General features: G+C 45.5%; 1 protein-coding gene across 5 annotated transcripts in view; it reads left to right on the plus strand.

Moving 5' to 3' along the window:
* DCLK1 (doublecortin like kinase 1) overlaps positions 1-13,310 on the plus strand; it is a 295,805-nt gene that overhangs the window by 194,263 nt on the left and 88,232 nt on the right. For all 5 annotated transcript variants that reach the window (XM_031465886.2, XM_031465885.2, XM_031465883.2 and 2 more), the window contains exon 5: positions 12,074-12,190. In XM_031465886.2, the coding sequence (XP_031321746.1) occupies positions 12,074-12,190 (117 nt within the window). The remainder of the gene's footprint in view (positions 1-12,073; positions 12,191-13,310) is intronic.

Consider the following 13,310-nt stretch of genomic DNA (forward strand, 5'->3'; position numbering starts at 1 on the left):
CAGCTCACCTGTGGCACTTGACAACCTGTAGTTTCCCCCAAGCCTTTACCATGTAGCATTATTAGCTGTATTTGGCAAGTGTGTTGCCCCAGTGATTGTCAACTGTACAACAGCAGGATTTATCCACTGAGGTGAACTCTCCACTTTGTCAAAAAATGTAAGCAACTCAGAACATTTCTTCTTTCCAGTTGTATTGCAAGCTAGTATCTGGGGAGATGCTATCCAGCTGGGAACACTGTTGCCTTCTCAGCAAGATTGGCAGGAGGACTGAAGGGGGCGTGGCCCTGGAGGAGTTTATTTAGACTATGTTAATGATCCTAAAAAGTACAGCATCTAGAAATGTATCTCATTTATATTAAACCCGTGAAACTTTGGGCTTTAATTTTTTTTTAATCCTCTTTAATCTTTAAGTGCAATAACCTGACTAGCTGTTTTCCCTGGAGCAGTGGAACATTCTGGAAGGCTATTGACAGACTGTAAAAGCTGTCCTGTTGTGGGCATTGTCTGCTTTCTGTACTGATTATTAAAGGAAGGAAAACATTTATTTCATCCCTGTGTCTTGGGTTCTCTCATGCGGCTGTCTTCAAAGAGTACCCTAGAAACCCATCAGCATAACTGATTCCAGGAAAACGAGTTTATATGCAGCACTTAATTTAATTTCTCCAGCAGATCTCCCTGGGGTCACTCCTAGAACACTCTTAGAAAAGAAGCATTGCTCGTGTGGCACCAGTGGGGGACTGCTACTGAGAGCTTTTGTTTCTTCAGGGTGGGTACTTCTGTAATACCCTGAGAAGTCATTATTTCTAAAGCCTGCTGGTATTTAGAACAATGTCTAAAGTGTTGTGGGAAAATGATTGGCTGCCATACTTTTAAGTATCTTCTTGGAAAGAAATGAGAGCTTTCTTAAGAACCTAATTCAGCCTTTACGATCTAGCAGCTTTCCTTTGTGTCTAAGGGAATTTCCGCTACAATGTTAGCTTTCTCCTTTGGGCGGTACGATTATTTTAGGCACAGAACACCTGTATACTCTCTCCATGATAATTATGATGGAAAAACAATCACAAAGCATTTCCAGAGTTTTACTTCTTCAGACTGTGGAATCATTACTGTCGTTACTTTTGCGTTCGCAGGCTCTGACCATTTTAATTCTGAGATGAAGGTGTCACAAACCAGCAGCCTGAATTATATATTTAAAAATACGAATTTGAAGGGTTTAGGTAGGGTATGCCTAGTTCAAGTCCTGATTTTTTTGTGTGTGTTCTGCCAGATGCACACATTTGGTGTTACTGGTTTCTTCTCTGAAGCAGCTGAGTTTTATCAAGCGCCATGATTGTCCCTAGTCCTTAAAGGCAAAGCCGCTAAATTAAAATTCTACTCCAGAGAGACTTTGCCCAGAAGTAGATTTATGTCATTATTCTTGAGTGTCACTCAGTCCCTTTCTAGCCATGTGACTGCAGCTTGTCACTTATCATGGCAGTCATTCTGTCTGATTGCTTTCTTCTGCATCAGAGTCTGAGTGTGTGTTCCTGGTCCTAGAGTTTGTTCTCTTTGGTTTCCCTGTTGAATTTTAATTTTTTCTTCTGTGAGATGACAGTGCCAGCTCAACAATAATTTTGGTTAGAAAATTATCTTCCCAAATCTCGTCTTTACCTCCAGACATGAAAGCAGTGACCCCCCCAAACCTCATTTACCCCATATCGACGCAGGTTTGCGTGTCTTTTCTCAGGGTGAGGCTCAGCTGATTATTCCTCAAATGCAGGAACCCCTTCCGGGTGGAAAAACTCTGTTCCCATCAGGCTTCATAGCCACTTCACAGGACATTTAGATGATGGTATATGACTTTCTGGAAACTTCTTTTATACATAAGCCCCTCCCCCACCAAGAACCTAGTCCTTCTGCTTTACTCCGCAGATGAGGAGCTGGCCAGGACAGGCCCACCTCACACAGTGCCCTTCTGGGCTGTACCATGGGTATTTTCCTAAACCTCTAATTCTAAGAGTCACCCAGGGGACTTATTAAAAAGTATACATTCCCTGACTCTCATCCCAGACCCACTGCTTCAAAACATCTGGGGAAGGGGCTTGGAAAATTGAATCTTCAGCTGTAATCCCCAGGTAATTCTTATCATAGGGAAGGCTAGAGACACTTCCCTAAGATGTTGCCCTCTAAAGAGGATGTTGGGTTATGTCTGTTATTTGATTCCTTTCTAGAGTTATTAATTCCTATTCATTACCATTTGTGGCACCATTTCTTAAATTACCCCTTGAGTGTCAGCTGATTATCGCAATCAGCTGAGGAGCTTGTTCAGAATGCAGGTGCCTGGCCTTTGGGATCAGAATCTCTGGGGACTGGGCCCAAGGACCTGTTGTGTTTCACACACACTCTTAGATTAGAACTCCCAATCTAAAGACATCCCTCCCTTGTTCTAGAGCAGTTCTTCTCAGGCTTTAATGTGAGTACAGATCCCTAAGAATTCTGGTAAAACACACATTCTGACTCAGTGGGTCTGGGATGGGACCTGAGATTCTACAAGCTCCCAGGTGACTCTGAGGTTGCCGGCCCATGGACCACATTAGTGCAAGATGCTAGAGAACTTCCCTAAGCAAAATGGTCCAATGCATTGGGCAGCACAGAGCCTGTGACTTAGCTTTAATGGGAGAAGAGTGGACCCCATTGTCCTCTAAGCTGTGACTGGTCCTAACTTCATTGAGGGGGCCCAAGATAATTCAAAATAAAACCTTCCCCTTTGTGAATGACAAACCTGGTATTCCCAACTGCCATCACTGCGTGCTGCCCAGAAATGCCACACACCTTTCCCAGTGAGACCTTCTGACCCTTGAACTACTTGGGCCTGAGCTGGACCCACAGACCAAAGATGTACATTTGTCTTTGTTTCTGCAGGAGTGGGATAAAATCAGGCATAAAAGAAGCCTTATGCAAGGAGAGAGCGATCGAATTTTATTTCAGTTCACATTTCCATGCTCTTGTTTTTTGGTTTCTTTTGTTTCTTTTTCTTTTCTTTAAGAAAAATTTGCACCCATTTTTTAGCTTTCAGTTTTGGTGTAATTTACCTATTTCTTATTTCTGATCTACCTTTTAGATATTTCCATCTTGTAGCTGATGGAAACCAGGTGGTCATGGGTGAACTCATTCTTTTTCCAAAGTCAGCTTTCTTATTCTTTTTCCAAAGTCGGCTTTCTGCTGGGTCTCAGGATGACAGTTTGTTGTTTCTGAAAATTTGAGTTGGGACTAAACCTAAGTTGGACAGATATTTGTTGTCTTTTCAAGACTGATTTGTCTTGCTAATCTATCTCCTTATACTGTTAGTTTAATGCTTTGTTCCAAATGTCACATTGCACAATTACTTCAAATTCTGAGCTGCTGGATTTCCAATAGTAATTTCTCTTATCTGTATACCAGAGAATGACAAAAAGTTTCTGTGGACCCACACCACTGGGATCACCTGGGGATTTTGTTTGTTTGTTTTAATGCTTCAGGTTCTACCTCCACTGATTCTAATTCAGTTGTTCAAAAGAAGAACAAGGATTCTGCATTTTTAAAGAGTGGGAAAGTCTGTCCTTTATCCTGAAGGAAGACCACAGTCCTTGGTAAACTCTTGGTCTCTCCTGCCTTAGGCACATGAAGCCGCTGCCTTGTGCAGACCACTGAGCAGGTCTCAGAAGTACAGCTGACAAAGCTCCTGTAAGCTGGGACTGTCCTGGCCACCCGCCCCCAACCCCACCCAGCCCATCCTCAAGCTTTGTGGGCTCTATGTCCATATGGTATCTCAAGTCATTCTCTTCCATCCATTTCTGTTACCTCCATCCTGGCCCAAGCCACCATCTTTTCTCACCTAGATCAGCCCCGGGGTGATTTTTCAGTCTCATGAATCAGAACACATCCGTGACTGCTGAAACCCTTCTGTAACTTCCCATCTTGCTTAGAGTAAGACCCAAACCCCTCATCTGGTCTTCCCAGTCCTGACTTGATCTGGCTCCTGCCACCCTCTTTTCTCTAATCTGCCCATGGCCAGCTCCTCCCAGTGTTCACAGCTCACCGTCAGTGTCCTTTACTCCCGGAGACCTTCCCTGACCAGCACTGTAGAGAAACCACTCACTCAGTCACCCACTCTCACATCCTCTTTTCTCTCCTCAGTGAAGCACTGATAAAATCAGGTCTTGTTCTTGTTTTTTAAGGCCCGTTTCATCTTCCACAGTAGAAATTCCATCAGAGCAGGGACCCGGTCTCTTGATTTACTACTACATCCTGGCTCCTAAACAGCAGGGACTTGGTAAATATTTGCCAGATGAATCAATTTAAGCTGAGCAGGGAAGAATGAGCAGAAGTCAGACAGCACAGGGCAGAATCGTTCCTTCTGCAGGGAAATTAATGTTCTAAAGCCCAGAGGCAGGAAGATAGGTCGAGTTTGTAAGAAGTTAAAATAATGTGCCCAAAAGAAGGACGAGAGCGGAGCGGAGGTGGGCATGGGCCTTACAGGCTGTGCTAAGGATGTTCTCAAAGAGCAGCAGGGAGTCACGGAAGGGTTTTAAGCAGTAGGGTAACAACAGAACCCCGACGAAATTTTTCAAGAAAGGCTTGTCCTAAACTTGCATCGCACAGGCCGTAGTAGGTTGAATGGCCACCTAAGATGTCAACTTGTAAATGTTACTTTACTTGGAAGGAGCATCTTTGCAGATATAATTAAGTGAAGGATCTGGAGATGTGGGGATGACCTTGGATCATGCATCAAATCTTGCCGTCAAATTCCACCCAAGAAGGAGGCAGAAGAATATAACACAGATGCACAGAGGGGAAGTCCCCGTGAAGATGGAGGCAGAGATCTTGGTAATGTGGCCATAAGCCAAGGAATACCTGGAACCACCAGAAGCTGGAAGAGGAGAGAAATAGATTCTTCTCTAGAGCCTTCAAAGGGACTGTTCTTGATTTTGGATTTCTGGCCCCTAGAACTGTGAGCAAATATGTTTTAGTCATTGTGAGCCACCACATTTGTGGTAATTTTTCTTGGCAGCCACAGGAAATTAATACATGCACTTTGCGAAGAAAAGAAAGAAAGTGAAATTGAGGTGATGTCCACCATTCTGCCCCGCAGTGAGCGTGGGGCCGGAGCATGAGATAGGAGGTTGTTCCTCAGGCAGCCTTCTCTCCCCGCGGATGTGTCATAACTCTAATAGGGAAAGGTGAGCCCGTTCATACAACCTGCTGCTCAAGCCAAGTCAGCTATTTCATTTTATGATCAGCTAAGAGGGAAGCACGTGCACGCTGCAGGAATAAACAAAGACCAACCAGTGAGAATAAGTGAAAGCTATTTATTGTGAACTTGCAAAAGCAAAGGAGTCAGCCACCATCATTTGAGTTTTGGCAGAGACCCAGGGGCAGGCAGAGGAGTGGGAAAGCTGTATAGTGGGAAAAAGGAAGGCTTCCGGCATGACCCGACTGCTGGCCTGGAGAAGCTGGCGGTGGTCTAACTATGTGATTGGTTAGGGTGCCTATTTGGCTTTCTCTGATTGGTCCTAAGTTGGAAGCGGGGATGAAAATTAGGGAAGTTGTCGGTTATTAATCAAGTCTTGGCTGTTCTGAGCTGACTGTTACAGGGGTTTAGTTTCTTGGATTGTTGCTAGAGATGGCGCTCTTACTTCCTGCAAGTCTGTTCGCACCTACTGAGACTATACCTATAGCAGACCAGCTTCCTGACTGGTTATTGTAGGTAGTAGGTTTCCCGAGCAGGTAGCTGCAGGCTGTAGCTCAGAGTTCTGTTGTTCTACGTGGTCCAGCCAGCATCAGCTTTTAATATTCCGTTGTGGACCAAGCACGCATCCATCCACAAGAGGCAGAGTGGTGGGGGGGCAGGGGGAGGCCCTCTGGATCTGTGATTTGTTCAAACCTCCCACTGAAGCTGCACAGGTTTCTGATGAGAAGAAGCTCAGAGCCAGCCAAGGGGAGCTTCTCAATTCTAGTAACTGCTTCACTTTCAAAAAGATGAAGATTACTGGTGAGGCTGCACCGACCAATGAAGAAGCACCAAGTGCTGAGCAAACAGCTGGAAACAATCACAGGAGTAATATATACAGGCTGCCCGCAGAGACAATTTTAATGCTGATGAGTTGGACAACAAGCTTACCTACTAAATTTATATTTCAGACTTTCAAAAAGAAGGCTCCTGAGCACATGGCCGCTCAAGGGCACATGACTGCATTGTTTGGAGGCAGTGCTGTGTGACTTAATGAGTAGGGTTGCATATTTCCAGTCTCAGTAGATAAGAACTGAAATCTCCTGCCTGGGGATTTGCACTGAACTAAAATGGCTGGGGTAGCATTATTTTGGGATTGGTTCCAAAAGTGTCATTGCAGAGGTCAGAGGGTACCTGGAAGGGAGAGGACTTGACAGTGCAGCTGACTATGGGCAATGCCCCTGGCCCTCCTGCCACCCTCAGATTTGCATAGCACAGCGCGGAAGTCCTCTTTCTCAACACCGTGTCCCCATGACTTCCTCCATTTTCCTGATCTCAACTAAGAAACCCCCAGCTTTTCAAGTTTTTCAAGTCACCATGTTTTCAGAGATGGCAAAAGCAATGGATGCTGAAGTGACTTTATGATAGTTAGAAGGCTTTCAACCTTGCCAGTCACAACATCTACACTGTAGTGGATGTGGGGACTCTCCAAACCATTAAGTCACGTTGGCCAAACCTATGGAAGGAATGTGCAAAATGCGTTGTTTAGGGCCCCAGGCAAGTGGTTGGTGATGGCCTCATTAACACCCTCAGGGAAGAATTTAAGAATTCCATTGGAAACATCGCTAATGAAGAGATCCAAAAGTGGTTCTCAGCTAGGGGTTAGCCCCCCAGGGGACACTGGCTATGTGTGGGGACATTTTTTGGTCGTCACAAGTAGGGAGGTGATACTGGCATGCAGTGGGTAGAGATGGGAGATTCAGCTCGCAACTGGCACTGAACAGTACCGCTGACATGTGGGGAGAAGGAAAGGACGAGATCAGTGTCAGGAAATGAAGCTCCGGTGAACAAGGCACAAAGCAGCTTTCCCTGTCTAGCGTTTGGAGGCCTCCCTCTCTCCCCCAACCCCAGGGCTGAAACTCGGAGGCTGCACGATGGGCTGGCTGGGACCTTGTGGAGGAAAAGACTCAAGGGTGGCTGACATACAATAGCAGACGCCTGGGTTACCAGGCAGTTTCCTAGAGCGAAACTGCCATCCACCACCCTGGACCCCCCATATAACACTCAGCTGTTCCGTGGGGAAAATTAACTTGGATTTGACGGTCAGGAGAAAAGAAAGTATTTGGAGAAGAGAATCACTTATGCTATTAAAGCAGTAGATCTGAGTGGTGACTCTTGAGATGTTAGTGCGGAACATCCCAGGGCCAGAAAGCCTTCTGCAGGTGTTACGTAAAGGTTCGGCGCTCAGCCGACAACTGAGCCGGTTCGTGTTAGTTTCACAGTCGGCAGCCATGCCACGTGGGAACACGTGGGCGCCATCTGGAGTGCTCAGCTGCGTGTCCTGGAAGTTGTGGTGGGCCAGTCTGGGCGCTGGGTGTAGACACACGTGGCTGTATTTTTAGAAGGTACTTAAAAAATCTCAGTTTCTGGGACTTTACTCCCCAGCTAAGCCTCTCCAGCCTTTGCTTCCCACTCAATCTGCTACATACTTTTTTTTTTAAAACTACAGTTTGGAGTGTTTTAATCTGCACTGCTTTTCTTCCAGACATGCTGCATTTGGTTCTTAGGAAGGTAACCCTGGTTCCAAACCCCACAGCCAGTAGGGATGTGGGTTTCACAGTGGTGTCAGGATTGACTCTGAATCTAGGTGGTGCAGAAACAAGAGGATGGGCCTCAGTCCTTATCAGAGAATTCAGCTGGAGAGATGCAGACCCACCCTTCCTGTAGGAGACTACATTTGAATGTTTCTGTAATACTGCCTCAAAGTGTGAGAATCATTGTGTTTCTATAGGAAGTAAACTTTAGCCATCAATCAGACCAGGAATGGTCTTTGAGCTCACCCACACTGACCAGCTGGAGGCTAAGCTGGATGTTCAAAGCTTCAAAAACCATGAGCCAGTGGTGGTCAGTCTCCCAGGTGAATCCATTGGAGATGCTCAAGAGGAAGCTGGCCGACCCCATATGGAGACAGGAAGAGTGGATATTCATGAATGGAGCCAGCATTGACTTAGTAACCATTGAGAACCATGATATCCTCGGAGGGTTCCTTCCAACCCAGAGCATATGAACATGTAAGAGCAACTTGTTGGAGAGAGCCAGGTTTATAAGTTCTCTCCTTCGGTCACTGAGTTTGCATCGTAGTCACAAAAAGTCTCTAGAACTCCATGCATTCCCTGACTCTCTTTTGCATGTAGCCACGGAAATGAATATTGTTCCATCTGGAAGCTTTGTCCCTTTGCCAGGTGAGAAGGGAGCTTGTCTTTGTGATCAGGATGGGGAACAAAGCACAAAGCATCTACTGTGGGTGAAGGATTCTTCTAGATGAACTTGCCCGTCTCCTGAACAGTTCAGAATGACTGAATTGAGGTCATTGAGACATCTCTACCTGACAGTGTTTTTACTCTGCTGGTTTTAGAAAGAGATTAGAGGAGTAAAAACATCCCTTGTTTAAAGAGCATTCTCTAGCCAGCATGCAGCATGTCACTAAGGCTGCCTAGGCGTTTGGAGCATGTCACCTTTGCCCTTCAAGATTCTCCAGAAGGTACACATAGGCCCCTTTGAATGCATGCAGGTCTCTGCTGTGTGAGCTCAGGTGAGCTGGTGGTGCCTGTGGAGGAATTCTGTAGTCGTTTCCATTCGTTAGTACCTTTCATAGCACATCAGCCTACCTCCCGGCTGTTTCTGAGTCGGGAGAGGATCTGCATAAGTGGAGGTCTCATGCCATGGGGAACGCGGCCAAAGATATTCCTTCTCCAGTTTCCTCCCTGTACCTCAGTGTCTGGGTTGTCTCTCTCAATCTGGCCGTTACGGAGGCTTGTTTCTTAAGCTGGGGTCCAGGGTGAAGGTGGGAAGTCTGTTTTACCAAATCCTGAGAACATCCGTAAAGCTCATGTTAGTGCAGACCAAATGGAGAAGGACACTTCCCAGCTCGTGAAGCGGTGAGTGTAGGGACTTCCTCAAGCAGAGGCTTAATCAGACCTCACTTGCTGACTTGCTTGCTATGGGAAGTTCGGTCACCAGAGACGCAGAGAATGTGTTGCATCTGATTTGCTCTACTTTGGGTAGTCTGCGATCTTCAGTAGCAAGAGAAATTACTATCCTGAAGCTTCCTTCAAGTGGCTCACCTGCAGTCCTTCAGTCTCATCCTTCCTAGGAAGTGTCTGTGTGGTCCAGCATCCCCACAGCCAAAGGAAGTGCGGTCCTCTTAACATAAGGGTGCCAAAAATACCAGAATGAAGTGACTGCCCCCCCTCCTCCAGAGGCACACATCCCGAGAAGAGAGTGAGGTCTCTGGTGGAGGGCGCTGTTTGCTTCCCTGCCAGACGCTGTGAAAAATGTCCTTCATGAGAACAAACAGGCTTTCTATTTTATTGGCCACTTAGATCATATTATTCACAACGTTTCTAAGTTGTGGTTTTAAGCTGACAGAGATTTTGGCATTCTCTCCAAAGTAATGAACATTTGTCCTTTTTCATGGCATCTCTCACTGTCATAAAATGCCATTCCCTTTTAAATTAATTAAAATACTTAAAATTGAAACTCTAGTGGGAAAGATGGTTGGAGTCTTCTTGGATTTTTTTTCCTAATTTATGGCCTGGCGCTGCAATTTTCTTCAATTGGTTTTATTTTGACCCTGGGGGGAAAAAAGCAGTTACTATCATTGTTTAGTTTCTGTCTTCTGTTATTCAGCCCGAGCCTTTCAGAATTATCCTAATCCCCTCTATGACTCACGAAGCTTCACTCATATCCCGAAGGCAAGTGGTATGAGATTCGTAATACTTGTAATTATCTTTCAGATGCCACGATCCCCCAAGCTATTACTTTACCATAATTCCACTTCTGAAAGAGGGTTCATTGTTTCTTTTTTACTGATGCAATAAGAGTCTTGATAGAATTGCAGCTTTAGTATTTAAATTTTAACTTAACATTATGAGAACTGGTTGTTCACTGTCTTTCCTGTTATCTGCCATCTCCCACTCACCTGTCCGTCCCGACCGTGGGCATTGATAAACATTTTCCAGCCTTTATGCGCAATGGAACTGCCTGCTTAGGCCACAGTATCGGATCCTGGGGTGCTGAGGAAGCCACTGACCCAGGAGACTTGGATTCTGATGCAAGCCCTTTAGCCTCTTGGAGACTCCTTTATCAGTAAAATGAGAGGTTGGGTTAGTTGAGTGGATAGTCAGAGTTCACACAAGTAGTAACAAGAGCAATAACAACATGGGCCGATATTTATTGAGCAGCTATTACCTGCTTGCATTTATTTATTTATTTATTCATTCACATTCTTTTTTATTGAAGTATAGTCAGTTTACAATGTTGTGTCAATTTCTGGTGTCCAGCATCATGTTTCAGTCATCCCTACACAAACATAGATTCGTTTTCATATTCTTTTTCGTTAGAGGGTTACTACAAGATACTGAATACAGTTCCCTGTGCTAAATATGCCGGGACTAGCTAGTACCCAAGGGAGAAGGGGGTGGGGAGGCAGACAAATGAATACTTTGGCTAGATTAATAATGTGGTGAAGAACTAAGTTCGAGAGAAGCAAGAGAAGCTCTGGGAGCATGGCGTGAGTCCACAGGGTTTTTTCAACACTTCGAAAATCAAATCAAACGCCCACACTCGCTCTGGTAAGACAGAGCTGCCTGACGAAAATACCCAGTGTCTTTCTGGTAGCTGGAGAAGTGTCAGCTCAGTGTGGTAAGATTGGTTCTATTCTGCTGGTCCACAGCCCTGGTTGGTAGTTGGAGCCATAACCAGCAATTCTGGCACCTGCGACAAACCCTAAAATCAACTTTTTAATTCTTGTCGCAGCTCACAGATGGCTGTTATTACCAGTGCACACCATCTGGTAGCTTTCTATTTTAACCATTCATTCCTGCTAATTAGATAGATACCAAGCTTTATAATTATTATTTTAAATTTATGTGACCTCTAGACATTTGTGACCTGAGACACAAAGTCCCAGTCATCCTGCCCTTATTATAGTCCTGGTTTTGATTTAAGAGGAGAAATGTATTATTACTTTATGGAATTTGTTTCATAAGCTAACATTTTTAAAACATGAGGTCCATGAAGTAAAAATCAATGGAAAAAAAGAGTCCTCGTTGGTTAAAAGATTCCACACTGCACCACCCGGGGGTCAGTGTTTCCAGTTCCAAAACTGTGTCTGTTCTCCATCATACCTGCAGAGCTCAGCGCTTGGCACGCAGCGGACACTTGTAAAAATGTAATTGGAAGCACACCAACAAACCAACAATGTCATAGCAGTCCAGTTTGGTTGCTAATATCTCTCCGGAAGGCCAGACCCATGTCCAAAGACTAGGACGGACTCCAGAATATGCTGTCAGTTGTGTGAACAGAGCCTTGAGTTAACTGGACATCCTCTTCACCTGTTCCAAAGATCTGTTTTGTGAATTAAAACCTCCGTAGACATGGTCTCAGGCACTATTCACACAGTGGTTCTGATTATGTCTTTTGATACTATGATGTTGTGTTTCTTGCTTACTTCCACCTTTTAATTTGTGCTCATATGTTCATATGCATAGATTTTTTTTTTTTTTTAAAGATGGAAACCACTCGCGGGGCCACCTGGTCAGACCAGAGCAGCCAGTGGTGGTGGTTATTGGAGGCGGGTAGTCCTGGAACTAATTCCCTGTGGGTACAGAGGGACAGCTGTATATACTTGGATGTCTAAGACACCCACTGTGCCCTTCCAGGTTGTCTTCTTGGTTCTGTTGTCGTTCAGGAGCGCTGGGCTGGCAGGGAGCACGTGTGCCTGAGGATGGCTTGTTTATGTCTCTTTCCAGGTTTATTGCACGTTTGAATGGCATGTGCCATGCCCCTATACTGATGTGTGTGTGGCCTTTCTTCTCTCCCCAGAATGTCGAGTGGTGAAGTCCACTTCTTACACCAAAATAGCTTCATCATCTCGCAGGAGCACCACCAAGAGCCCAGGACCTTCCCGGCGCAGCAAATCCCCGGCGTCAACCAGCTCAGGTAAAGCAGCAAAGGAGGCTGAAGCAACTGCCTCCTCTCTGACGCATGATGAGCAGAGGGTGTGTGAAACCCGGAGCGTGAGGTTTCCAGATAGTGTAGGTTCCGGTTTGTAATTTTAGAACATGTTAAAGCGGTGGAACAGATTTGCCAGAGTCTAGCATGTTGGCTGTAAGAAAAAGCCTCGGGTTCGGGAAGACTTAGTGAAGACCCGGATTTGCCCACAAATAGAAGTATGTTCCCAACTTGCATCATTTCTGCCACAAAAATTATTTTTTAGGCTAAGGGCTCCCTACTCTAGAAGTCTCCGTGAAAGCATTTATTCTCCTTGGAACTGGCTAATGAGGGGTTTGCAATATTTGTTTGATGAACTTTTGTTTGACATACTTCGTACTTGGGCCCCAGCATGGCTCTGGGGCTAAAAGCGTCGCGCGAGAGCCCTGGGCAGAGGTGGCTGCAGGGACTCCGGGCTGTGTCCTGTCTGTCAGTGGGCATGCGTGCTGGCGTTGGAGCAGGATGTGTACTTGCAAGACGACCACCTCAGCCCCGCCTTTTCCTTCTTTGGTCTTAAAATGACATGAGTCAGTTGCTTGTTTGTTTTCGTCTTAGCTTTAAGGTCGGTTTCACTATTGAAGGGAGTTATTTACTAAATGCTATAAACCGTTGAATATGAATTATTAAATGATACATACATCAAAGCGATTGTCACCTGATTTCAAGAAGGCAGGGAAGCTCTTATAAATGGGGACTGAGACCTTGGGGTCTGTATTGAGGACGTCATGTTCCCAGCAGCGTGGTCCCAGAGGGACAGGGAAGGATGTCTGAACTGGAGCGACAGGGCTACCTCTGGCACCACTGACCAGTGTAAGTTATAGCTTCCATATTTAAAAATGGAGGTGCTATCATCTGTTTTTCCTGATAAGAACTAAAACTGAAACCTCCAAAGTGAGTCTTGGAAGAAAGAAGTCTTGGGTGGCTGGAGAGCTGGACCCCTCAGTCCACCTAAGTTCTCTAAGGGTCGCCTTCCCCTTGGGGCCTTCCTGATGACTGCTCTTCCCTGGATGTGTCTGCAAAGACCTTCTTTGTGCTCTACAGGCAGCACTGATGGGCTGTCACTGCCCCC

This window comes from Camelus dromedarius, chromosome 13, assembly GCF_036321535.1.
Source record: "Camelus dromedarius isolate mCamDro1 chromosome 13, mCamDro1.pat, whole genome shotgun sequence".
In the NCBI taxonomy this organism is placed as follows: domain Eukaryota; kingdom Metazoa; phylum Chordata; class Mammalia; order Artiodactyla; family Camelidae; genus Camelus; species Camelus dromedarius.